The 25,953-nt window shown below is 46.4% G+C and overlaps 1 protein-coding gene across 2 annotated transcripts; it reads left to right on the top strand.

Moving 5' to 3' along the window:
• The first annotated feature begins 18,452 nt into the window (after positions 1–18,452).
• On the top strand, positions 18,453–22,905 carry OTX2 (orthodenticle homeobox 2). Of its 2 annotated transcripts, none has more exons than XM_007101679.2 (3): positions 18,453–18,549; positions 19,510–19,661; positions 21,526–22,905. In XM_007101679.2, the coding sequence occupies exons 1-3, from the start codon at positions 18,453–18,455 to the stop codon at positions 22,144–22,146; spliced, it is 870 nt and encodes a 289-aa protein (XP_007101741.1). In that variant the 3' UTR covers positions 22,147–22,905. The 2 variants fall into 2 exon arrangements, with proteins under 2 accessions (XP_007101741.1, XP_007101740.1); XM_007101678.3 differs by having other exon boundaries at positions 19,486–19,661; positions 21,526–22,146.
• Positions 22,906–25,953: the final 3,048 nt, after the last annotated feature.

Raw genomic sequence — 25,953 nt, 5'->3', positions numbered from 1 at the left:
TTATGAAAATGACCAGAAATGTCAATTTTCATCTGCTGCACAAGGGAGTTAATATCATGAAAACTTAATCATAATGAAATATTTTGTCAAACAGTATCTGTTCCTGTGTTAAGAAATTAATGCGGGACTTCCCTGGTGGCTCAGTGGTTAAGAATCCGCCTGCCAATGCAGGGTATACGGGTTCGAGCCCTGGTCCAGGAAGATACCACATGCTGTGGAGCAACTAAGCGGGTGAGCCACAATTACTGAGCCTGCACTCTAGAGCCTTCAAGCCACAATTACTGAGCCCGTGTGCTGCAACTACTGAAGCCCGTGTGCCTAAAGCCCGCACTCCACAACAAGAGAGGCCACCACAATGAGAAGCCCGCACACCGCAACGAAGAGTAGCCCCTGCTTGCCACAACTAGAGAAAGCCCGCGCGCAGCAACAAAGACCCAATGCAGCCAAAAATTTAAAAATAAAAATAAATAAATTTGTTTTTAAAAAAAGAAATTAATGCCCATATGCACAACTTTGAGTTCACAGAAACTAAACACTTCAGGTGGTAGAATTAAGGATTTCATTTTCCTCTTTATAGTTTTATGTATTTTCCAAATTTTTTGGAAAGAAGTTTTAGAAATAGAAATAAAGATTAAAAACTAAAAACTGTTTAACATAGTTTTTCCTGCTGAATTAGTATCCTGTTCATGAAACATGAGCATAACTCAAAGTTACTATTGACTTCATCAAGATATGGCTAGTTATATGCTTCAATAATAATTGAAGTGAGGATGAGAAATAAATTTTGCAGAAAGTAAGAATAATATTATGCCTTGTCTATATGAACCCAAACCTGAAGATATTTGAAAATATTTAAGTAACTGAGTTTTTTTTACTGTTCATCTGCATTAGTGATACTACACGGCTATTTATATTTTGGTTATCACCAAGAAACCTTAGATGTGAGCATTAGTATACATGTTATCTATTTTTCTATGTCAGAATTTCTCAGGTTTGGCACCTACTGACATTTTAGGCCAGACAATTCTTTGTTGTTGGGGGCTGTCCTCTGCATTATAGGATATTTAGCAGGATTTCTGGTCTCAGCCTGCTAGATAACAGTTATGACAACCAAAAATGTCTCCAGACATTGCCAAATGTCCCCTGGGGGGAGAAATCACCCCTGGTTGAGAACCACTGCTCCATAGTAAGTTATCACTCTCCAAATATTTTGATTATCTTTTTAACAGTTACCTATTACCATGGCCACGTTAATCATGCCATGATTCACATTGATCACAATTACCAAAGAAATTACAGATTTACCCTGGCACTCAGGGTTACTATTAGGCTATTAGATGAAGCCTGGGAATATTAAAGGAAAAAAATTCCTATAATTAGAAAAATAAAAGATTACACAGAAAGAGCAAAGATTTTGGTTGTACATTGGAATCAAATTACATTCATTTGTTGAAGTGGTCTGAATGACTCAAAAACATGCAGCAGCTATCATTCACTCAGCAAGAACACAACAGATATATTAACACACATTTTGAAAAGGAGGGATGTTGCTTCATAGGACAATACTGCTAATATTTAAGAAGAGATGTTGGTGAATCATCAGATAGTCAGGCATGACTTTTTCCCCTTAAATGTTTCCTATCATTTTTCTTACTGCTTTTTTTACTTAAACACAGGTTCACTGGCACCCACAATCAAAATTCTGTTCCAAAACTAATCTTAAAATTAAATATTTTACTTTTATTTCAAGTAAATAAATTATAAATGATCACAGTTAATAACATAAATAATAAATACTATCTGCATGACCATTCTTTTAGATTGTAGTGATTTTTATTTCATCACTGTGAATAGGGGATGGTCTTTTGTCTCTTCTAAATGTCCCAGTCCTCATGGGATAATTAAATATGACCTAAAAGCAAAATAAAGTTTAAGAGGATTTTTTTTTCAGATATGCAGCCTTGATTTGCACCATTGTCCCCCAATTTCCTTTTTAAATTTTCAAAAATTACATGTGAGTTTTAAAACTTATTTAATTTAAAATGACTCTGTTTTTAAAAGAGAATACACTGCAGTGGGATGCCGGGACTGATTCATCCCAGCATGCCCCACCACTGTTCTTTGGATGGCAATCACAGGACCCAGACATCAAGCTGTGGAGGAGATTCTTCCAAGCAACAGCATCTGGCTCTTTGGCAAACTGAACAGGCAGTTGCCCTGGTGGCTTTGGAGTTGCCTCTGGGTCTGTCACAGGGTAAGGCTGCTGATGGAGTGTCTGGATTTTCATCTCCTTTTCGTTTCACCATCCTTCTCATATACCTTTTTGGCGTCAAGAGATCCAAGAACTTCCATAAAGCAAATACTGCCCTCCTTAAGTCTAATGAATTTCTACATAAACACTGTCGTATTCAAGAAGTATCCCTTTCCATTGCCCACATCCCTTACGAAAGTGTAAAAATAGGCAAGCATTCTGGCAGCAGCAACACTAGCATTCTATTTCACACCCCACCTGCAGAGAGAATCATAAATTAAATGTTCTATTTTCAGTCCTGGATATTTTAGGCCTGCATTTTCACCTTCTTTACTTGTAATAGATCTCTTTGCCAGTTAAATTTAATAAAGTCATAGTTATAATATGAATAGCTACCTAATCTCATGGAAACTTTTTTTTCATTCTCAAGATTTCAATCTAAGCTGGCAAGGTGGTATAAAGACTATAGGGGCTTAGTCAGAGGAATTTATGGCACTTTAAAATCACAAGTGCAGTCCCTGGAACAAACAAACACCTGAACACAAGAATCGGCAGCTCTAGAACAAAGGGGCTCTCATATCCTCTTAACTGTACAGGAAATTAAAAAGGCCAAATTTGGAAAGTAAAGAGTGCATTTTTGGATGTTTTTAGGATATTTAAAAAAAACCAACTCTCTAAATACTTTGTACCAAAGGTAGTAATGAATATGGCCTCTCTATAGACCACAGGCTACGCATGGGTGCCATGACCCTCAAATCATACCCAAAAGATAAAATAACTCCTGGTGAAGAGATGGCTCAAAGGCTCTAGTGAGTCCAGACAGACATAGATCAGTAAGATTGCTTTATAAGAGGTAACATTTAATTCCTCTTGCTAGAGTTCATCAGAAAAAGGGAGGCTTTATGCACTGACCTCTTTACAATAGAGACTCATTTCTAATGTATTATCATTTGATCACATTCAATAACTCCATCAATGACCAATGGAAAAATCCATGGTAATGTCTGTTTTATGGATGGAGAGCAAATTAAAAAGGGGAGAAAGTCTTTATAGGAAAGACTATATTTGAGTGTAAGTTGTTACTTTGGAAATCCTAAATTCGCAGGGAAATAAAACTCATCACAAGTAGTTGAAGCTAAAATGGCCAAAAACAAACTAATAAATATATAATAACTATGTCTAGTCCAGAAAAAGAGACTGAAAAAGTAACTGGTATTTATAATAATTTTGAACACTTTTTGTTGCATTCTCTTACAAATAAGATAAAAATGTAATGATGCCACACACACACATAGTCTATCTTTTAGATATTGGCTAAAAGAATATACAGTTAAATCTCAAGGTTGTGTTTATTCCTATCTAAAAAATTATCTTCTCCTGGAGAGCACATAATCTAAACATATAATAAAATGTACACTCAGTTGCCTTCTAATTTTATTTTTTAGAAACAAATCAAACTTGGACATTAAGAGTCATCAACTTTTGTCAGTTAATGCAAACAACTCCTACAGCTTTCCCTGGTAACACTGCTGTGGATGATCAACACAAGAACTTACAACTTAGAACAACTGACAAATCTCTCCATGCTTAACTTTTGTCTTCAATAATCTTCTATACTCTAGAAACTGGAAAAATCAAGATGACTTCTGCCCTCAGATTTGGGATGGTGAATTTTCCAGAAGAGGGTAGATAATGTAAAGTTTTAGATCATATGCTTATTATAACTATCTGCTTTTGCTTTAAGTGAGAAAAAAAATTAACTTAGTTTATGGCCCTGAGCATGAATCTCTAGACATAACTCCTGACAACTGCATAATACATAGTAGGCCCCTGAATATGTTTGTTGAATGAATGAACAAATAAATGAATATGAGTTCATGTGGCAATCAACTTTTTAAAAATACTTATGCTCTGGAGACTTCTTGGATTGATAATCATACATCTTTAGAGAAATAAGAGATTTCAACGGAAAATTTTGCACGTGAAACATGTTTATCCATCCTGCCATGTGTGAATAAATTGGTTGATAGACCAAATTGATCCAAATGTGCAATCGGATTTAAGACTATATGGTCTAATGCAAAATGTTTTTTGCTTTTACTGGAATGTAGTTGACTGAGGTTGTATCTACCCAATGTCAACTACCAGGGCATTTAAAAATATTCCTTAATGATAATGGAATTATTTGGTTTCTCTCCAAGTGTTTTAACATAAACACAGGCTTACTCAAGGTGACCTATTCCTTGGTGAATATCTAGTGTCTACAGAATATCTCCTTGTTAGAAAAAGGCTTCACCCAGCCCTTTGCTACTTCTGTTTTTTTACTGAAACAGTAGGGAAAGGTCAGGATAAATTAAGGGTCATGATTCTATTGATATATATAAATCATGCCTGTTTCTTCTGTGTTTCTTTGACCTATTTTGCGCATCAAATACAAGAGAGCACAACCAGAAAGAAACTGCTTTGCAAAGAGTAACTCAGAACATACCATCTACTTTCAGCGTGGTCTGCATGCCTCTTAAGTGGTGACTCTGTCATATTCAGAAGCTAAGTATTGGATGCAATTATATCTTTCACTTTTTGCTTGTCCATTAGTTGAATAAGCTGCCAGAAAACTGCCATTTAGGCTAAGAGCTACTATCTGTTGCTGAACTAGCTTAAATGGTATTCAATAAATGATTAGGAATGTCATTATTGAGTTGCTATCCAAAGTCACACACATGCTAATAAAGATGCCTCCAGCATCCATAGGTCAAATGCCAAGAAACAGATCCACAAATACAAGTTAGTCTGTTGTTAACTCTTATGTTATTGGGCAAGTATGACATATAAGGTTCAAGTTATCCCAAGAAGAGAACCACTTCCTGCTGGTCTTGTGACCTGGTCACTCCCTTGATACCTCACTGACACACATGGCCTCACCACCAGTAGAAACCAAGGCTTGTCTGATAAACATTAACTGGAGTACTTCAACTTTTGCAATCTGAAAAAGGCAGTCCAAAGGAACAGGAAAAGCTCTAGATACATCATATAGACTGAGGTGGGGGAGGAGGGGAGAAGGTTCCTAGACCATGACAAATAGCTGATAGCTGGCTTCCATCAGAGGAAGGTTACAACGCTCTAGAGCAGGGGTGCCCAACCCCCAGGCCACGGACTGGTACTGGTCTGAAGCCTGTTAGGAACCGGGCTGCACGGCAGGAGGTGAGCGGCGGGTGAGCCAGCAAAGCTTCATCTGTCCCTCCCCATCGCTCGCATTACTGCCTGACCATCCTCCCTCTCAACCCTCCATGGAGAAACTGTCTTCCATGAAACCAGTCCCTGGTGGAGAAAAGCTTGGGGACCACTGCTCTAAAGGTCCACCTCTCCTGAGGGAGGGAAAGGAGGAGCCTGGGGCTTTAGGGAAAACTCCAGGTCTGCTTGTCTTCAGAAGCTTTGAGAGGCTCCCTAACCCGTGGGCAAAATCACGAAAATGGCAAGTCTGCAGGAAGTCTGTAGATGAATAGATGGAAACAGGAGGGAAAGTGGGGTATGATTGAGGGATAACAAGGCTGGCCCAGGGACACTGAGAGCTGCAGATGGAAGTGTGCATTTGTGGGAGGAACTTGCCTGTGAGGCTCTTTCAAGGGAAAGGCATGTGTCCAGTTGGGCCTTGGAGGATGGGCTCCTTCCTCCTTGGAATTTGTGTGTGTGTCCTCGGGGCAGCCTAGGAAGCCTGACTACCAGCTCCTCTCTGCTCTCCCAAGCACCTCACACGGGCTCAGACCCCAGCAGTGTATCTCTCCCCGGCGCTATGTGTGGCTGGCCAGTGCGAGAAGCCTCCAGAATACTCCGAAGGAGCTCGGCCCCCTGCCCCCACTAATCCTTTGGTGAAGGGAAGAGATCTGGTCTGAGTGTGCCTGTTAGCCTGCGGCTGCCTGCCCCACCTTAAGGGAGAGAGTGATACTGATGGAGGGGCGCCACCACCCCCCCCGCCCCCAATTGCCTGAGCCTCGGGCTGGGAGACGGCGCTGGGGAAGAGACCGGGGCAGAGCGGGTTCCGAGGGCTGTAGGACTCCAAGCAGCAGGCGTCAAGCCCCTCGCGGGCGCCGAAGCACCTCGTAAAAACCTAAATCGGGATCACCCCTTCCCCAACCTGTAGTCGTCCCCGGGGCTTGGCGACCGCGAGGGCCGCCCTCGGGTCCCCGCGCCCCGGAGCGCCAGGCTCGGCCGTCCGCAGGGCCACGCCTGGCACTAGGCGCCGCCGGTCGTTCCGCGCCCAGGCTTTGGGGTCTCCCCTTCGCGCGCTGGCTCTGGCAGCTAGCCGCTCCGGGTTCGAGGCGGCCAGCGCGAGGCCTGAGTTGACCGCCCTCGCCGGGGAAAGGAAAAGCCAGAGGTGGCCGCCGCCTCCTCTCCATTGCCCAGCCTGGAGTCGGGACGTGCTCGAAACTAGGAAAGGTTGGGATCCCCCGCGTTCAACACACACGCACGCGCGAGCACACACGCACACACTGAGAGAGAGAAGCGCGTGCACACGCACGCTTTGCTCTCCTGGCCAGAGTTGGAGAGGGGGCGCTTTGGCAAACTTGGTCGACCCGCCAGATGACCACTTGCGCACAGAGGCCCCCCTCCCTCAAACTCTCAGTTTTAAAAGATTTTTTTTTTCCCCACGACTTTTCCGTAAGTGAATCAAAGCAGAATCCAGTCTCCGAGGCAGCCCCGTCCCTTTAGGTAAACTTCTCAAAATGCACCAGGTGAAAAAAAAAAAAAAAAATGCACCAGGTGGCCCTGGGTCTCCAAACCTTCCTGCGCTCGGGCGCCGCGGCCGCCCTCGCCCGGCTCCGCTCGCAGGCTGGAGAGCGCCAAGTTTGCGCGCAAACACCCGCGGCTGGGGCGCCTCCGGCCGGGCGGCGCTGCCCAGGACCGCGCGACCCGCGGGAAGGGGCGCCCGGCCCCGCGCCGCACTTGCCTAAAACTAAACCGCCTGATGACAGCCGCTCCTGGCGCTTACACATTAAGAAACCCAAATTAAGAAGTGGGTGAACTGGGGAAGGAGGGAGCCAGGGGAGTTTGCACCCTGTATCTCAGGTATGAGCACTTTTCACTGACATTGATGCAACTGCATTAGAGTTAATGGCAGCAGCCTGCTTCTCATTATTAATTGTCTTTGTGTTTGGATAAAGTATGTAATCTTCTCAACCACACCATTAAAATAGGTTGCCTTTTCAATTAAGAACTGTCGTGAGCACAGCAGTCAATTTTCCTAATGAAGATGCATTATATTTTAACATTTTTTTTAAATAAAGGAAAATCCCAGGTTTTTATTAGACACGATTATGGAGAAATACAAGAGAGTTTCTGTAAAATGTATGCGACCATGTAGTGCATTAAACGCCAGGCTTTTAAATAAATTGAAATTTCTGCAGATAAAAGGAAAGCATGAGTATCAAATATGTTCAAACCCGCTTCATTCAGATTTCAAAAAGCAAATACGATGAGTTCATTTTTTTCAAATGCACTTAACATATAACAGATATAACAATAAAAACAAGTCAGTGACTGAAAATATGCCTATAAACTTTTTGGGGATCCCTTCTAGTTTAGAGATAATTTGCAGATCTTAAACTAAAGCAGTGATGTTTGCTGAAAATGCACTACGCACATTTAGATAATGTGCAGTCTTTGAACAAATACCTCAGCTTGATCATTAAGGGGCAAAAAATGTTTGGGCTGTGCACTTACAATTAGTTTTTGTTTATCTGTTTTCTTCCTTGCTTTCATATTTCGTCTTTAAAAAGAGAAAAATTGAAAGCTAATGACTCTAACAGAACTGCTTAAAATTCTACGCCTTTGTGATGATAAGCAACTTTTCAATTATTGTAAAAAATTAAAATCGCAAAATTCTAATGTCGAAGTTTAAAAACTGGTCAGAAAGTTCATGCCTGGATATGAAAGTGGAAAGTTTGCATCCGTGAACAAAAATGAAAAATGTGCGTTATTCATTTTCTAATCTTGGGAATATGGGAGTCTGTAGTAAAAAGGATCTGTCAAGATCTATGTTTTCTTTGTTAATAAAAAAAAATTTAAGTTACTGTATTTTGCATATGAAATACTATTTTAGACAAACAATTCCTCTTTTTTTCTTTCCCCATTCAACGTGAATACTCTCATAGGAGCCACCTTACAGAATAGTGTTGGAGAAAAAAAAAATAAGTCAAATTCTTCTAAATAGAAGGAAAAAGTTCCCAACAACAGCCAGGCTTTTTTTTTTTTTTTCTTTGTAAGGCGACATCAGTTGGTTATTTTGCAGACATGATCTTTTCCAGGTTTTAGGTGTTATGTCTTTTAAAAACTGAACTCTTTTTAAATCAACCAGCCCTTAAAATGATCTGCAAAGAGTGGGAAATTAGATTTTCGATTAAAACCTTATCCCATCTCGAAGGATTACTTTATATTGATTCTTAAATATGGCTACAATTGATGGGCTCTAATTAAAAATCCAAAGGAAAAGTCTGCCGTGCCCATATAAAAGAAGCTTTTCATATACGGGAAATAAAGCTTGTAAAAGGTTACAAATAAAAGATTAGAGATTTATCCAAACTAGTTTAAAGCTTCACTGTGGTTTTCTTTTCTTCTTTTTTTCCTTTCTTACAAAACCATTCCCGGGTCTTTTTTCCCCCAGTTTTAAATGAAGTTTGCAAACAGGCAAGATATTGGACTGTAATGGTTGTTTTATATCAGCTCTGTAAGCTCAAGGCTGCTGCCTGCAGTAGAATTGATTTCAAGGAAACTTCAGGACCAAGAGATGAAAATTACATAAACTGACAGCTACCACCCTTCAACAGTCCATCCACATTCCTGTCCACACTCTCCTGACACCCAAACCCACACTCCCACCCCTCACATTGCTCTCCGTCTCTCACAGTCACACATGCCCTTCCTATCCCTCACCCTAACCCTGCTCTGCACACACCCTTGGTCCTCACACGCTTAGGGACAGGCGCATAGCTTCCAGCTCACACTCAGCTCATAAATGTCTCACAGCCCCACATCTCGCACTTGTCACACAATCTTAATCCGTTTCATTCCGGAACAACATGGTCCTCTTTTCCTCTTTTTTTTTTTTTTTTTGCATTTGGAATTTGCCTCCGACTCTTTTATCAGGACAGCACAATCCTATCTTTGAAGTCATTTCTTTCCCCCTTACCCTCTTTTCTGAAGCAACAGCAATGCAGGGAATAAGCGACCCAAGCTTAATTCATAAGTGATCTGTTGCCTTCTTTTTTCCCCCAATTCTGCCAGCATCGCCAATCTTTAACTCTTGTTAAAAAATTAATTAAAGTTAATCTTGTCAAAGTTTTTAATAAAGACGTATTTTAAAACCTAATGAAAAATGACTTCTTTCTAAATATCGTGGCAGTTCTAAGGCAAGATGTGGTCCCCCACTGTCCACTGAATCACTGAAAGGATTGGAAATTAATCTTCATATTTCTGAAGTAAGTGTTCAGGGAGTCTAACTGACTCCTTCCCCCCTGAGAGGCTGTGTTCTCACGGAATATGGGTTTTGTTCTTCATCTTCTTTTTTAATTAGGCTGAAAGAATCCTGAGATCTCTCTCCTTTCTCCTCCCACTCCTCCACTCCCCCCCACACCACCATACTTAATAAACTTGGAGGAAAGTTCGGAATATTTTAAACTGGCCTGGCATGTGGGGTTTAGAATGTAAGCCCAGCTAGCACCAGACGTGCATCTAGATTTCGAAATATGAATATCAGCCATATTTTGGAAACTGCATGCAATCTCTGACAAATAATTTGATTCCCCGTGTACTGGTTTTCTTAATTTAGCTTCTGAATGCTTACATCCCATATTTATAGCAAGATAATTGTACTCATGGCAATTAAAAACCATCCAGTTGTTAATGAAAATTACTTAAAAACATAAAGCATGCTACTAGAAGTCAGATTCATAGGAAAAAATTTAAAGACAGAGGACACAGGAAAAAAAATGTTAAACATGAACAGAGAAAATAAAATGACCACATAGTAAGTGTACTGGAAGTTCAAGGACTTACAGAAAATCGAGTTAGACTTTTCGTACAAGGAGTCTTTTTCTCCCACCAGGTGTCTAAGGTTTTCAGTACAACAGCAAGCACCCCCTCCCCCCCCCAAAGCTAGTGGCTTTTGTCCTGAACTAGAGTAGGGTTTGTGGGGACTGTACCTGAGCCCGGCTGTCTGCAATTTCCAAATTGGCAAGAAGAGACTGGAAGATAAAGAGCATGATCTTACAGGTGAAGAGCAATTTTGCAACTTTTCCAGGAGACACCCAGGAGAAAGCTTGCTTGCTACCAACTGCTGCAGAGTCTGGGCAGAATTCCTCTAGAAAGAAAAAGAAAGTCTTTTTCCGCCCCCCCCCCCCGCATGCCTCTCTCTGTCTAGTTCTCTTTCTCCTCTCTGTCTCTCTCTCTCTGTGTCTCTCTCTCTCTCTCTCTCTCTCCTCTGTCTCAGATCCAATCTTTTAAGAGCTTCAGCACATTGCTAAGCTAAAGGGAAATTCTCTTTGATAAAGCGGTGTTTCCAGCTTCTGGGTTTTAAAACCTAAATCTATATTCAAATCTGGCTGAAGGTGTGTTCTGGGATTTATGAAAGCCTCTTAAAGGGGTAAATTTACCAAACCGTGACAAAATCATCACAATCTTACTTTAGACATCTGAAGTGGATGAGAATTTTAAAGAGACCCTTGTTTATTTAACACTGTCCATTTCCAACTCGTGGTTTATTGGCCCCGAATTTCTGCGGAGTTACTAGACGAGAGGGCCAAGGAGAGGCGGGAGCGGTCTCCTCCCGGCCGCTGGAAGGGGAAAAGCCCTCCCACGCCCCCAAGGCGCCGAAATCTGCCCGTCTAACAGAATGGGGGAATTTTCAGGGCGATTCAGCTGCCCCCGCCATCTGAGAAGACGGCAGGCTGGAAGGGTTTCCCACGACTCCGGACCCCACTGCAGATAGGTCTCCCGGTCTACAATTTTTCACTCACTTGGTGGAGATCACAAGCGCGCGTTCTGATATTTCTCCACCTCACCCCGCCCCCACTGCCCCCAAGCCCTCCCTCCCGCCCTTTCCCTCCGCCAGCTGCACAACGTCCATTTCTCCTTTTCGTTCTTTGATGCTTTAAACATCACTGTGGTACAACTGGGGGGAAACACTGTCCTGTCTTGGGGTAGGAAGGAGGCTCTGGCTCGGGGGATCGGGGTGGATTTGCCCTTCTTTCATCGAAAGCATGGTGACTGGCCCAGAGCTCCCTACCTACGCCGCACGGGCCAGACCGCCTGGGGCATTTCTAGCCCCCCCTCCCCCAATTAAAGGCCTCGGGGCAGTTGTCAAGCATTTTAGTACAGTGGGGGCGGGGTGAGAAAAAGGGTCCGTACTCACCCTCCCCCCAGCCCGGGCCCCCTGAGAGAGTCTTGACTCCTGGGAACGCGACAGCCAACGGGTCTCTTCGGATTGGAGCGCTCGCGGAGGGCCTGGGAGGAGATGGGCAGACCCCGGGCCGCTCGAGGTCTCGCGGGGACCCGGGGCCCAGAGCTCTGGAGTCACCTGCGAGGCTGGCCGCGGCCGCCGAGTGTCCAGCCCCAGGCCGAGCCGGAGCCAGAGCCCAGCCGGGCTGCCGAGCGCTGGCTGCCTCGTGCGCACTCCCGTAATTCGTTAATTGCTGGAAATCCCAAGGACGGCCACATTTGATTACACATACAGTATAAGAACCGACAACAAAGCGACGAATTAATTAACCAACTTCATTAACATAGGTCCCCAAATTAAAAGCGGCGAGCTGTTTCTTTGGCCCACTTGCCGTGGCGGCGTGGTTGGAGGGGGGAGGGTGTTCAGGAAGAGATTTTATATTTCTTTTCCGGCTTTGGGAGTTGTGAGGCAGGAACTGCTTTCTGCTCTCCGCCCCCCACTCCCCGCGCACACCCCCCCCGGCCATTCACACACCCTCAGCCCGTCCACTGGGGCCCGCACCCCACCCCGCCCAATCCATCTCTGCTTTTCTGGGGACTCAGGTCTGTCGGGCCCCGCTCTCTGTGCTAGGCGGAAAAGTTGGGCTGGGGTTCGCTCTCTCCGGCTCGGTCCCCGGGTGCCGACTCTCTCCAGCCTCCGGGCTCCCAGCCCCCGGCTCGGGCCGCGCGGGCTCGGTTAGTTCCAGGCCCCGCCGCGGCTGGCGTTGGGGTGGCGTTTGTTTTAACGCAGAAACTCTGATTATTTCCAGCGTGGGCCTCCCACGTCCCCTCCCTCCCCGGGTATCCTGCCGACCCCACTCTCACAGCCCCGAATCCTGACCTGGCTCCTGCTGTCTCCCCAACCGGCCCTGGGGTTAGATTCCGGGATTCGTGTTCTTTGCAGGCTGCCTCGGACTTCTTAAAACTCTAAAAACCCTGAGCGAAAACCAGGAGCCCGGGTGTCTTGCTTGGGGGCCGGGAGACGTTTATAGGGACATAAAGAATGAGAGAGACACTGAGTTTTTGAAAATAGTTTGTTCTTGGACTTGGGTATCTGCATCTCTCTTGCCTACACGCCTACGCTTCACTCCCAGGCCTCCTTTCTCTACCCTTCCCGGTCCCCTCAGCGTGGTCTGACCCTGTTTGAGACCGCAGAGTCGTGTTTTTTAACCTTCAGTCTCACTAGCTTTCTGTGTCTGTTCTACACACTTACTGCTAGCGTGGAATGTGATAACCAGGTATCTCCCATGCTCACTCTTCTCCAACCTTGACTTAAATATTTTTATCTTCCCATATTAAGGTGTATGGGTTTCCTTTCTCCCCTTCCCTAAAACAAAAGCAAAAACAAAAAAGGCGGGGGTGGGGGGAGAAGAGAGGAAAAGAAGAACAGGAGAAGGAAAGGAGAGGCCTCCCTGTCCATCATTTTAATTATACAATAAGTTCACATGCTCCGGCCCATAATGTATATTTTAAGCACAGCCCAGTGTCTTTCAAGAACATTCTGGTAATGTCGGAGGCCTGGATTTGTTGCCTGCTCGTCCCCCCGTGCAGCAGCGGCCTGTTTTCCTCCCCCTGTTGTGTGTTTTTATTATTTTCCCTCTGGCTTAGATGTGTCAATCATTCGCTCCCTGCCATTGGTTGGAGAGTTTGCGTCAAAAAGTTGCCAGAGAGGCGCTTTCTCAGCAAATCTCCCTGAGAGCGGAACCGACCTCAGCTCCAACTCAGCCTCCACTGTTATTAAAAATAAAAATCGCTAGAGAAGCCCTCCTCACGTCTACTTTGTATGTATCACAGAGGGGCCCACGCGCGTTTCGAACTCGAGCGACTTTCCTTATTTTCTGTTCTTTAGACAAATATTTTTTGTTGTGTTTGACTTTTCATGGAAGGGTGAAGATTGCAAGGTTTCTAACTCAATACTCTTGATTTCTTTTAGGATAGCTGGCTATTTGGAATTTTGAAGGATAATTTGATTCCCCCCCACCTCCCATGTGGCTCTAAGGTAAGTGTCTGTCTGTCTATATCCATATCTACGTGTCCCTCTGTCTCTACCATCATCCCAGTGCCTCTAATAGACCCATGATGCACCTTTGAGAACGTGGAGTTCTTCTGAAGGCTGATGTATTTTTTTTTCCCTTACAAATTTTTGAGGTGTAATAATGATCACTGCGAAAAATTTGTGATCTGGAGATAAGGGCGAGAGTGGGAGGAAGGGAGGGAGCGCGCTCCTGGGGTCGGTGCTTTCGCAGAACGTCGTGGAAACCCTCCGAGTCCGATGTGGGGTATTTTGGAGGGGTGTTGTTTGTGGTTTTGTTTTATGTCAACGCCCATTCTGGGCTTCTCCCTGCGATCTTTGCGCTTTGGACATCACATGTGGTTGGGGTCATTTGGATTGATCCCAAGGACGTTTTCAGAGTCCGAGACAAAAAGATGCAGATGTAGCTAGATGGATGGATGGATGGTGATGATGATGATGTTGTTAATAATAATAATAATTTGGGCGCCTCCGCGCGCCCGAAGCCCGACTTGCCGGCGGGTCGGCGGGCGCCGGCGGCCGCCGCTTAAGCTCCTGCCTGTCCCTAATGAACGTGAGAGGAAACCCGAGAGGATATAACCGAGGAGGCGGGGAGCGCCGGCATCTCCTCCGCCCCGGCGCTCGCCGCTCGCTCTTTTCGGCCCCCTCTCCCCCAGCCAAGAGCAGCTCACCAAGGTTCTCGGCCTCTTCCAGAGGGCCTTCAAATCTCCTTTTTCTTTTTGAGCACCACTTCCCCCCACCCAGGGGGGAAAAAACCCGGGAGTGCCATACCTGCCCACCCCCCATGGCTGTTGTGTGTTGTGGTCCTAGACCGCGCGAGCGTGGAAGAGTCGTTTTCCAACGTGACTGCCGGGGACGGTTCCGGGCCCGCCCCTCGCAGCCCTCGGCGCGCACCTGGGGCGGGCAGAAGTGGCGGTGAGTGGCCCTTGCTCCGCCCGAGGCCGCACGGAGCCATGGACTGGAATCCTTCCGGTGGGAAGGCGGCCGCTCGGCTGTTCGCGGACAGGGGCCGCGGCGTGGCCTGCTCGCGCGCTCTGCTCCCAGGCTCGGGGACACCCGGGCGGCGCGGGCCGGGTCGCGCCGGGGCAAGCGGGGCGCTGAGGCCCAGCCTCCAATCTCGGTCGGCCCGGGGGAGAACCAGGAGAAGGTCTCAGCCGGCACCCAGCCTCCGCAATGAGTCGCGCCTCAAACTCCGGAGAAGTCTTCGTGTTGAAGCGTTCAAGTGACTCTTGAGATCACAGTCTGGTTTCAGGACACACTTTTGGAAACCCAAGTCCCCGTCAGAATCCCGCCGAGTCGGCTTCTTCCTCCTTTACAGACCGAAGTGGGGTGCGGGGACAGAAGGCCGAGCCGCGTTGCCCCTTGAGTGGTGGATTGCTTGGGGAGGGGACGGGGAGGTCACTCCTGGAAATTCTCCCTGCATCCCAGAGCTTCGGGGGTCAGGATTTTTCGTGCTCTCCTCGGGACTTTTTCCCGTCATCAAAGTTATTAGCACAAGAGAGGAGTTGAAGAGGAAACTCCTCCCCCCAAAGGCAGGTAGATACCCAGACCTCTGCTCTCAGAGCTAACACCAGGGCTTTCTCCTCGCCATAGTTAATAGTCAAGGCCAACCCTTTTGGCACGTTTCTTCCTCCCTCCCTCGCGAGTGGCAGCGTTGTTTGATTCCCTGAGGCCAGAAACTTTCACTCGAGTTCGCCGGAGGGAGGCCCGCGCCGGCTGTTTTCCGCGCTGCCCGCATATCTCCTTTTTCTTTCTCTCTCCTTTTCCTCTTCGTTGTCTTCCGAGCCGCAGGCAGGTCGCCAGTCCGCGTAGTTTTGTTTCCTTTCCATCATGCAGAAAATTAATCAGCCCGGACGAGAAGCAGAGCTGAGCACGGCGTCCTGTAATTAAGGGACGTGTGCCCTTCGGATTATCTCGTTAGTTTATCAAGAAAACATTTATTATAATTAATTCTCGGACGAGGTAATTATTATTGAGCGAGGACACAGCAACTGGTAGATGGGCTCCTTGGAAGATGAAAAAAAAAAAAAAAAAAACAAGGGGGAAGGGAGGAGGGGGGAGGGGGAGCGACAGATTGCACGAATTGACCGTTAGATATAAGGCAGCGCGGCCCGGGGCGGGCAAGTGGAGCAGGACCTCGGGCGCCGGGGCTGCGAGGCTGCAGGGCTGCAGGGCTGCCGGGCAGGGACGCCGGACCAAGTCACTCGCGCCCGGAGGTGTAGGCGCCAAGCGGCTGCGCGGACTCGCCGCGAGACCGCCGCCCGCTACTTCTAGGTAGGAGTTCTCCAGGGGCCACCTCCTGAGTAGTTGTTTTGAGGCTTGTATTTTTGAAAAGGGATTTCTTTTTCCCCTTCTGGGCTCTGCTTGGAGAGGAAGGGAGAAAGGCTTCCTGGCAGGGCTTTGAAAGTTAGATGGAAGTGTCTAAGGCCTCTTCTTTGGAGAGTGCATATCTAGGCTAGCTGTGGAGAACACGTCGTAGTTTTGTTTCGTTCCTTCTTCTTTTAAAGATGTATCCGGTAGTAAATGGAAAACAGTCTATGCCGGGAATTTTGGTCATTTTTCGATGGTAGAGCAAAGGAGCTCCAAGAAGGATCTCTGTCTTGTTGTTTTCTGTTTGTAACTGCTTTCTTTGCTGGAATGTGCTACTTTAATGTGTGATGTGTCAGGCATTTCTAATTGGGTGAGAGCTATACGTGTAAGAACACTTCCATATTTCTCATGTGCACATCCGATATGATTTCAGTTGTTTCTATAGTAGTTCAGAACTTTCCGACATAGTAAGTTTGCATTAAACAAGAAAGAACTCCAGCTTAGAGGCTATTAAAACCAATACATGACTGTATTTTAAAGCAATATTATTTTCATAGCCTCCAAATAACCATCTTGAAAGGAAAAGATAAAACATCAAGTCTTTGTTGTAGGAGCAACTAAATTAGTTCTACTGGTGAGATAATACAAACTCCTACAAGGGCATTTATAAAATTACATTAAATTAGATCTAAGGGTGGAAAAGCATGATTTTTGTGCTATGAATTTAAATCAGGAAGAAGTTGCAGTAACTGGGTTCCATCTGTGGAATTTTGTGTCTTGATCTCTTAAGCAATGTAAATATGAAAATCCAGAGTCCTTAAAACTCAGTAGGACCTCTGTAAAAGTAAGAGGGAACTTCTCCTAATCTTGTGTCCGCCATTTTGAAGCAATCTCTCATAGTGTCAAAGTTGCAAAGTAGAGATCCATGCAGGAGAAGTGCCACCTTTTTGGAAAATAAAAGCCAAAATTGCAAACAGCCAGTCTATAAACATCCATTTTGGATCCCTTTGCTTGGGGGAGTGAGAAATACTCAACAGAATAAAGTAAATATCTTTTCTTTTTCTTCCTTCCTTTTCCCTCTCTGAGCTCTTTTTCTATAGGATTTTAGGACACTTGAAAGGTAGGGAGAAATTCTATTAGTTTCACAACTTTGGGTGTTTGTGTATCTACTTTCTTCAAAACTAGAATGTGCAGAAAGGCGCTAGAGGTAACAGGAAACTCTGCTGTAGCTGCTGAGCACCCAAATGCCCGAAAATTTGCCTCCTGCAGGATCAGCAGCCTCTACACATCAAAATCAACATGGAAGCGGCTTGCGCTACAAATGTGCACCCTTTCTACTTGCAAATGTGGGAGTCATTATCTGATTGGTGGGATTCTAACTTTACTTCAGAATTCCTAGCACACCCTGTGCCAAACTTGAAGACTTTTTTTTTTTGCACTGCGTTTAAATATTTGATGGGTGTCGATAAAAAGTTAAATACTTGTTTGTTTAGCTTTAGTTCTTTAGACACATATAATCAAGTTCTCCAAAACCCTAATAAATCTGTTACTTACCTCGAAATCTAATTACCCAGACTACTAATTAGGTGAAAATGATTACTGGAAATGACTTCAAATGTGGAATAATAGTGGTTGAGCAGTTTTCTCAAGTTTGCTGTTTAGCAAGTTGGTATTTTAGATGTTAAGTGCACTGACATTTTAGGTTCGCAGCAGTTGAAAGTGGTAAAAAGCTAAGATAATTAAAATCTGCCTTGGAAAGGCAACAGTCTGGGGAGAGGTAGATGTCTTGAATTGTTTCTTTGTTTCTCACCAATGGCCTTTGTTATCTGCATTATTTATTTAGCCAAAGAGTTCTTTGTCTCTGCAAATGGCCCCAATCAAGTTTTGTTTGAGACAATTAGCTAGTGCCAGCCAAGGAGTCCTATGCAAATGTAGGGATAGGAATGCAATGTGTGCATTTGGAGGCGTGGGGTTTTGTTGAGGGGGGGGAGCGGGAGGCAGATTGTATTGCTTTCTTCGGGTCTTTTTTTTTTTTTTTTTTTAAGTTTTGGCTGGGGGTGGGGAAGACAGGTTTATCTGGTCTCTCTGCATCTCCTCTAGTTCAGAGCAGCTGGGGAGGGGAGCGGGGTATGGGGGGGAGGCTTTGCAAGTCCTTTAAAAGCCTCTGCCGTGCATAGCCCGGGCTCTACTTAAGTTAATGGTGGAACGTGGAAGAGCTGCGTCCTCCGAAGCGGTAAACCAGCACCTCTGTTTGTTTGTTTGCTTTGCCTTAGCTCCACCACTCCAAACCCACCCACCAGGACTCTGAATCTGTCCACCCCGGGCGAAGCGAGATCTTCCGGCTGGGTCCCCCGGATTTGGGCCGACTTTGTGCCTCCAAACAACCTTAGCATGATGTCTTATCTTAAGCAACCGCCTTACGCAGTCAATGGGCTGAGTCTGACCACTTCGGGCATGGACTTGCTGCACCCCTCGGTGGGCTACCCGGGTAAGTGAGCCCCGCGGCACTGCTGCCCTGCCCTTCCCCACGCCCGCTCCGCGTGGCTGGGACACTCTTTCCCCCCGAGCACCGGGGTTGGCGGTGGCGTCGCCCCCGCCCCAGCTCCAGGCGAGATCTCCACTGGGTTTTCCTTCCGAGAAGCAGCTCAAAGCCACAGGGCATTTACCGGCCGAGGAGAGGACAGGGGCTGGGGGAAAGGGAGTAGTTGGATCTACAACGTAGGAGTGGGGCGAGGAAGGCTACTGCCCTCGTCATTTGGGCGAGGGGACCCTGGCTGTACCTCGAAGTCCAATTCTTCGGAAGTGCCCTCTTGGCGAAGTCGGGTTTCTCATCATAAATTCTCTCCGCCAAGCCTGGGGCTTCCCCTCTGACCTCCAGGCCCTTAGCCTCTAATCCTTGGAGGTGTGATTTACCCCGGGTGTGAGTGCTTTCCTTTCCGATAAGATCTGTTTTTTAAAATCCTCCTAGAACAAGAAGTATGAAATATGCCCCCATTTGAAAGATGGAGGAACAAAGGCCCTTGGAGTCCTAAAAAGACTAGATCTCGGGCAGAATCGAGATTTGCCCCATCAATTCGAGCTGCCGGTCCTCAGGGATCCTTTGACTTCACAGAGTGGGGGTTTTGTGTTGATGGTTTAGGGGTTAATTGTGGAGCGTTCTTGTTTTTTGTCCTCCTTTTTTTTTTGGTTAGCTTTCGAAGAGACGCTCTGTCTGGAGCCATCTCCGACGTCAGGCGGAGTGGGGCATTACCTGGAAGGGGCCGTGTCTGCCAGAGGAGCCGAGGCCGGGAGCGGGTGGGGAGGACACGGGTAGGGTCCGGGTTGAGCTGCTGCGAGGACCAGGGGAGTGCTGAGTGTGGGCGTGGCGGGAGTCGGACACCCGCAGAGACCCCTGTGACTGAGAAGCTGCTCCCGCACCCTAAAGGGCCCTGGGCTTCTTGTCCCGCAGCCACCCCTCGGAAACAGCGGCGGGAGAGGACGACGTTCACCCGGGCGCAGCTAGACGTGCTGGAAGCGTTATTTGCGAAGACCCGATACCCAGATATCTTCATGCGGGAGGAGGTGGCGCTGAAAATCAACTTGCCCGAGTCCAGGGTGCAGGTAGGGCAGATGTAGACACAGCCATCCTTCCTGACCATGCCACCCCTCCCCCCAGCACTGTGTCTGTTGAGGACCCAGGAGAGTTCCAGGTCTTGGAGAGGACCAAAGGAAGGTTTTAAACTAAACGCTCGGCTCCATCGGAAGCCAGTAAACTTTTCTCTTAGGGCCCCTTGAGTGTCTGATTTCTCCTCGTGCCCCCTTCTGTCCCTCCACCCCCACCCAATCCTATAACCAAGGTTCTTCCGGTCCAGTTGGCAAGGTAAGACAGGTGATTTAGCTGCAGTGATAAAGCACAGTCCTAGAACCCTTGGACACCTGGTGGACAGAAGCCCAGCCTTGGCAGATTTCAAGGATAGTCACATAATATTTTAGTTCTTCCTTCCCCCATTGGAAATCCCCCCTCCCATTCTCATCTACTTTTAGGGGTAAAAGAAGCTTAGCTCCTGGATAGTTCCAGTATTTTTACAGATGAAGAAATAGAGTAAATGACTTGCTCAAGGTCACATGTCAGTTTGGTGGTAGAAGAAGAAATGACACAGTAAGAGTGTTCTCTTTGACTCCTTAGGGATGGAACAGAATTTGCTAGATCTGAGCCATTCAGCAGATAAAATATCAACATGGTATCCCAATGATACCTTCCCCGCTCCCCTTACTCCCCCTTAACTTGACCTTAAGCTGGAGAGGAAAGTAAACTCCCAGCTCTTCTGGAATGCAAGTCCCATATAGATTTCTCTGGAAAGAATGTTTAGCACCTAAACCACATGTACACCTGGGACTCCCCTTCAGCTAGGACACATCAGCATGAACTGCAGATCAAAAAGAGCCTTTTTCAAAGTCAGATAGAAGAAGTTTTAGCACTTGTGAGGCTTGAACTAAAGTCTTAACTGAAAGAAAATAAATGGCTCTGCATGGTTGGTGGTTTGTGCTCAGCCTTCACGGCATCATTTTTACCACAGTTGAGACACCCATATGGAGAGCTCATTCAAGAGGACAACTAAGGACTTTTGCCCAGAAAATGCCAGGAGCTTCCCTGATAAGACCCCCTCACACACTAAACACAACACCTTCATAGCAGAACATGAAGAAGGCTGGTAAAGAGAATTTTCAAAGTTACACACAGAGGCAAAGTTGACAAGCCAATGAACATAATACAGTAAACAATCTATGTGTCAAGTGGCACTACCCTGAAGTCTCAGACTTGACCCTAGGAGAGAAGTCTGTCTTTGAGCTCAAAGCAGAGTATATACGAGTCACTCCACTTACCATAAAGAAGGTTTTGGCAAATAGTAGCTTTCAGACCTTCTTCCTCAACAGGATCATTTCTCCTGGGAGCTTTCTTTTGTGAATCTTTCTAGAGACAAAAAGTAGAGTGACGGAATCAACCTACATATTAGTAGTTGCTGCCTGGAAGATGGACTGTAAACTGTTTGAATTTAGGCTGTTCTTGCTGGCATATAACAACAGATTGTTTTCCCTCACTTCTCTTATGTTCCTATCCTAAAGACATAGATATGTTCTATTCCATTGTGAGAGTGTTCCAAAATGCAGCTGGGTCTTATGTGTATGTGTGTATTTGGGGTGAAATAAGAGATAGGAAAGTGAGGGGGAGAATTTTTAGTCATGATTTGGGTGATTATCTTAAATTTTACTGTTCTGAGCTAGGAGTAAAGTAGGGTCAAATGCTTTTAGATAGAGCCTCCCCAACTTTCTTATAATTCCAGGAACATATATGAGAGTTTCACTGGCAGGAGAGATTGTCTGCTTAGCTCATCTGTCCATCTAAGACAGATTTATAATCTGGGAGCCATTCTTTTCCTTAAGGAGTCACTGAAACCATGTTAAAGAAGTTTCTTTCCCTTTCAAGGTGTGGTTTAAGAATCGAAGAGCTAAGTGCCGCCAACAGCAGCAGCAACAGCAGAATGGAGGTCAAAACAAAGTGAGACCTGCCAAAAAGAAGACGTCTCCTGCTCGGGAAGTGAGTTCAGAGAGTGGAACAAGTGGCCAATTCACTCCCCCCTCTAGCACCTCAGTCCCAGCCATTTCCAGCAGCAGTGCTCCTGTGTCAATCTGGAGCCCAGCTTCCATCTCCCCACTGTCAGATCCCTTGTCCACCTCCTCTTCCTGCATGCAGAGGTCCTATCCCATGACCTATACTCAGGCTTCAGGTTATAGTCAAGGATATGCTGGCTCAACTTCCTACTTTGGGGGCATGGACTGTGGATCTTATTTGACCCCTATGCATCACCAGCTTCCTGGACCAGGGACCACACTCAGTCCCATGGGTACCAATGCAGTCACCAGCCATCTCAATCAGTCCCCAGCTTCTCTTTCCACCCAGGGATATGGAGCTTCAAGCTTGGGTTTTAACTCAACCACTGATTGCTTGGATTATAAGGACCAAACTGCCTCCTGGAAGCTTAACTTCAATGCTGACTGCTTGGATTATAAAGATCAGACATCTTCGTGGAAATTCCAGGTTTTGTGAGGACCTGCAGAACCTCTTTTTGTGGGTGATTTTTAAATATACTGAGCTGGACATTCCAGTTTTAGCCAGGCATTGGTTAAAAGAGTTAGATGGTATGATGCTCAGACTCATCTTCTGATCAATGTCCCGGGAGGCATAGAAGGAAAAATGAAAGGCCTTAGAGGGGCCTGCCAACCAGCTACCTGAAATGGACAAACCATTTGATACTTAAGATCCTATCATAGTTTTAGATCATTGGTTTTACTGATTTGCAAAGTGATCGAAAGCATTCTAGCCACATGCAACCAAATACCACCAAAAATAAACAAAACAAAACTAAATTGTGAGGGAAAGGAGGGAAGGACATAGCCTTCTTAAGCAGAGGTGTTCCAATGTCGTAGCCAATCCTTGGTTGAATCTTAGGAATGGACAGTGTCTCAAGCTCACTCACGTTTCATGACCAACTGGTAGTTGGCACTGAAAAACTTTTCAGGGCTGTGTGAATTGTGCGACTGATTGTCCTAGATGCACTACTTTATTTAAAAAATAATGTTCATAAGGAGTCAATATGTAGTTTAAGAGACAATCAGTGTGTGTCTTATATAAATGGTACATCTGTGGTTTTTAATCTGTGCTAGACTTCAAAACTGTGATCTCCTGTTATTGTATGCAAACTTGAACTCCACCTCTACAGGGGTTCTTCTGTGATTAAATAGGTTATAATTATAAGTAAATTCAGAGCAACTGAGTACTTATCTAAAAAGATTACCTTTGGCTGGAGGTGAGCTGCACTGAAACTTTACAACAAAATGTCTCTGGACAAGGAGAGTGAGAGAAGAGAAACAAAAGGACACTAACTCATCTGTAATTTGCTGTTGGTAAGCCTAGCAGTAAAGAGACATTGGTCAATTGCTCTGACCCTGATGAATTTATAAACTGAGATCATCGTTGTTTATGCTTGCAGATGTTAACTGGAAAAGTTATATATGCATAAACCTTTTTTCCTGGATTTGGCAGATATGTATGATTATATTAAAATGGTTCTAGCACAACATTGGGTCCAGTTTAATTTTATACCACCATTTATGAATGAGAAGCCCACATTCAGCCACTCCTTCCCAAAACATGTTTTTTTTGGGTCAGATAGGGAATTAGCAAACTTTATTTTTAAAAAAGTTTGAGGGGGGGCCTAATCTATGAATGAACAAGATATGAATGACCAGTATGTCAACTTTTTGTGACTTTCATTAGTACTGCTCTGAAATTGAGTATAGAGAGCCTAATAATCAAAAGCTCTCCTTGCTTTTCCCTCCCTGCCAGATAACCCTAACAATTTTTTACTAGCATGTCTTAACACAGATCAATTTTTTAAGCGAGAAGGGGTGAACTGTAGTATCTCAGAGAAAATGTGAATGACAAGAATTCCTTGTTTCTATTCTCTTATTTGATTAAGGGTTTTTTTTTAACTTCCAAAAAAATCTGAGGTAAACATGAGAGGGAATGTAATCAGAATCTGAAAGCAATTCAGGCAGAAATGATTTCTGAACAAAAGAGTTTCAGAAAAGTTTTAAAACCTATAATTTCAGTAGTTGAACATAAGGCACCCTGGTCAGGTTTTTTTTTTTTTTTAAGAAAGTGCTGAGGGAAAAAAAAAAATAGGTCTCTTCTTAGTTGTACCTGCATTTTGTAAACCAATCACCAGAAAAGACAAAATGGGTCAATGATTATGGTGCTCCTCAGGTAAAAGCAATATTTAATTTCATTTTAAACTCCTTATGCTCTTAAGTCTGACCAAAATTAAGTGATTCTTGATTGTAACTTTTTAAATGAATGTTAGCAGTTGCAACCATTTTGTTTTCTGGCTGATTTCCCCCTCCCTGGCTGCTGCACATGCTGTCTTGAGCCCTACATGAGATCTTGTCTAATAATTGTTTTTGTTTTGCTGCTAAAGGAAATGAGGAAATGGAATAGTTTACAGTCAACAACTGAGGCACAACTTGATGGCAAGATTTTCTAGTACCTACTGATAATATTCACCCTACCGTAGTTTACAACTGGAATGAGATTGGGGCTGGGGGTGGAGGGTGCAGAGAGAGAGAGAGAGTTAGAGAAGGAACGAACATGAATCTTTGCTTTATAGTTGTCCACATACTTGGTCTCATGCAAGGAAAGTAGATCCTCAATAATTTCTCACACGGCCTTCAGTTTTCAGGATGCCCCACAAAGGGACAGGGAAGATCACCCTCTCTGTAAAAACAATAACGACAACCACAAACAGCGGACTACTCAGCAAATCACGCAGTTAGGTTTCTCTCCCCGTACTTTAAAAAAGGAGGATGTCAGAAAAAGGCGCCGAGCCCCCTCTGAAACTAATTTTTCCATCACCTTTGCACAACTTCGTTTAACAGACCACGGAGTTAAATCCCTTTGAATTGACGGCGAAGTAGAAATGAATTCCCCGACCGCAGGCAACGGGGGGAGGGCAAGGGAGGCGGGGAGCTAGCGCGGGCTCCCACGTCCAGAGAGTTCCGGTCACCGCGCCCTGCCAAGACCCGGCTTTATGAAGTTTAGTCCAATAATCGTCATTACTTGGTACTGAAATGACGCCACCCTTCAAAGGCGTCGGGGAGCGATTTCAACCGCTTGCTGGCGATCAACAAGGACCTGATGTAACCTTCGTTTTGAGGGGTGCAGGTGAGGGTGGGGTAGTTTGCTTTACAAAGCTCTGTTGTCCCAAACCTTTATCTTTCCCACAAAGATTCTGGGCCCTTTGTATTTCACCTCGGGAGTGTTTCGTCCCTTTACAGATAAGAAGAGAAATCCAATCAAGTCAATTAAGTTCCGGCTTTCGAAACCTCGGAGTTTGAGATCATGGTCAGTTTCCTCAACTCCTCTCCCACTCGCTTCCCTCTAATCTCACCTTTCCTGCGGCTCTCCGCTCCCTCAGCCTCGGAGGCCCCGGGCGGGACTGCGAGGACGTGGCGCCCGGGTACAGCCTGTGCTCCCCGCCGAATCCACGGCGGCCTTTCAGAGGAGCGTTTTCTAAATCTCGACTGCCCGATCGGAGATAGCCGGGAATGGCACTCCCATCTCTGCCCCGGGGGGCCCGAGGCCCAAGTGGCTCTCTAGCTGGCGCCGCCTTCTGGGCTCCACTCGGCCCTGCGGGCCGGGAAGGGGCGGCCTTGAGGCGCTTGTCCGCCAGCTCCCCCTCTCTCCGGTCCGGCTCCGGCTCTGGTCGGAACCTCGGCTGAGCCGCAGCCCCCCTCACGGCCCGGTCCTCAGTCTCCCTCGCGGGCTCCGGGCGCTGTGGGCCCCGGCGAGGCCCGCGCGCCGCCAGCCCGGGGAGGAGCACGGCCTCCTCGAGCCCTGAAGTCAGGCTTCGGCGTCAGCCGTGGTCCTGGGCACCCGTGGCCGGGTGACTTCACGGCCTGGCCGAGTTCGGGGGCCGGGCGGGCTCCAGGTGCGCGTGCGTGGCCCGGCCAGGAGGCGAACGCCCTGAGCTGGAGGGAAGGGAAGCCGAGACCGAAGGAGAGGATGGTGACGGGCCCTGTCGGGCCCGGGAGAGGGGGCCAGGGGAGAGACGCGGGGCCGACGGGGCCCGTGGCCTCTTGCCTTCCTCTCTCCCGGGGAGGAAGCGCCGCAGACGGCTGGGCGTCCTACTGGCGGTAAAGGGCGAGGCCGCCGCCGCCACAGCGGGGACTCCCGCCGCGCCTTTGGCCTCCGGTGTCCGGCGAAGACGTGGCGCCGACGAGGGGGGTCCAGCTGGGCCTGCCTTGGGCCCCAGGAATCCTCCAGGAAAGCCTGGGGCTTCTGCTAGTGGGGCTGGGG

The sequence above is a fragment of the Physeter macrocephalus genome, chromosome 11, assembly GCF_002837175.3.
Source record: "Physeter macrocephalus isolate SW-GA chromosome 11, ASM283717v5, whole genome shotgun sequence".
In the NCBI taxonomy this organism is placed as follows: Eukaryota; Metazoa; Chordata; class Mammalia; order Artiodactyla; family Physeteridae; genus Physeter; species Physeter macrocephalus.
The sequence above is the reverse complement of the archived record's forward strand: the minus strand, read 5'-3'. Positions and strand labels throughout refer to the sequence as shown.

What these genes read in the sequence shown, in the direction of transcription:
- OTX2 (XM_007101678.3), top strand. Translation starts at nt 18,453, where the DNA reads ATGATGTCTTATCTTAAGCAACCGCCTTACGCAGTCAATGGGCTGAGT. An exon ending in CCCCTCGGTGGGCTACCCGG is followed by an intron (nt 18,550 to 19,485) that starts GTAAGTGAGCCC and finishes CGCACCCTAAAG; the next exon opens with GGCCCTGGGCTTCTTGTCCC. An exon ending in TGCCCGAGTCCAGGGTGCAG is followed by an intron (nt 19,662 to 21,525) that starts GTAGGGCAGATG and finishes TTCCCTTTCAAG; the next exon opens with GTGTGGTTTAAGAATCGAAG.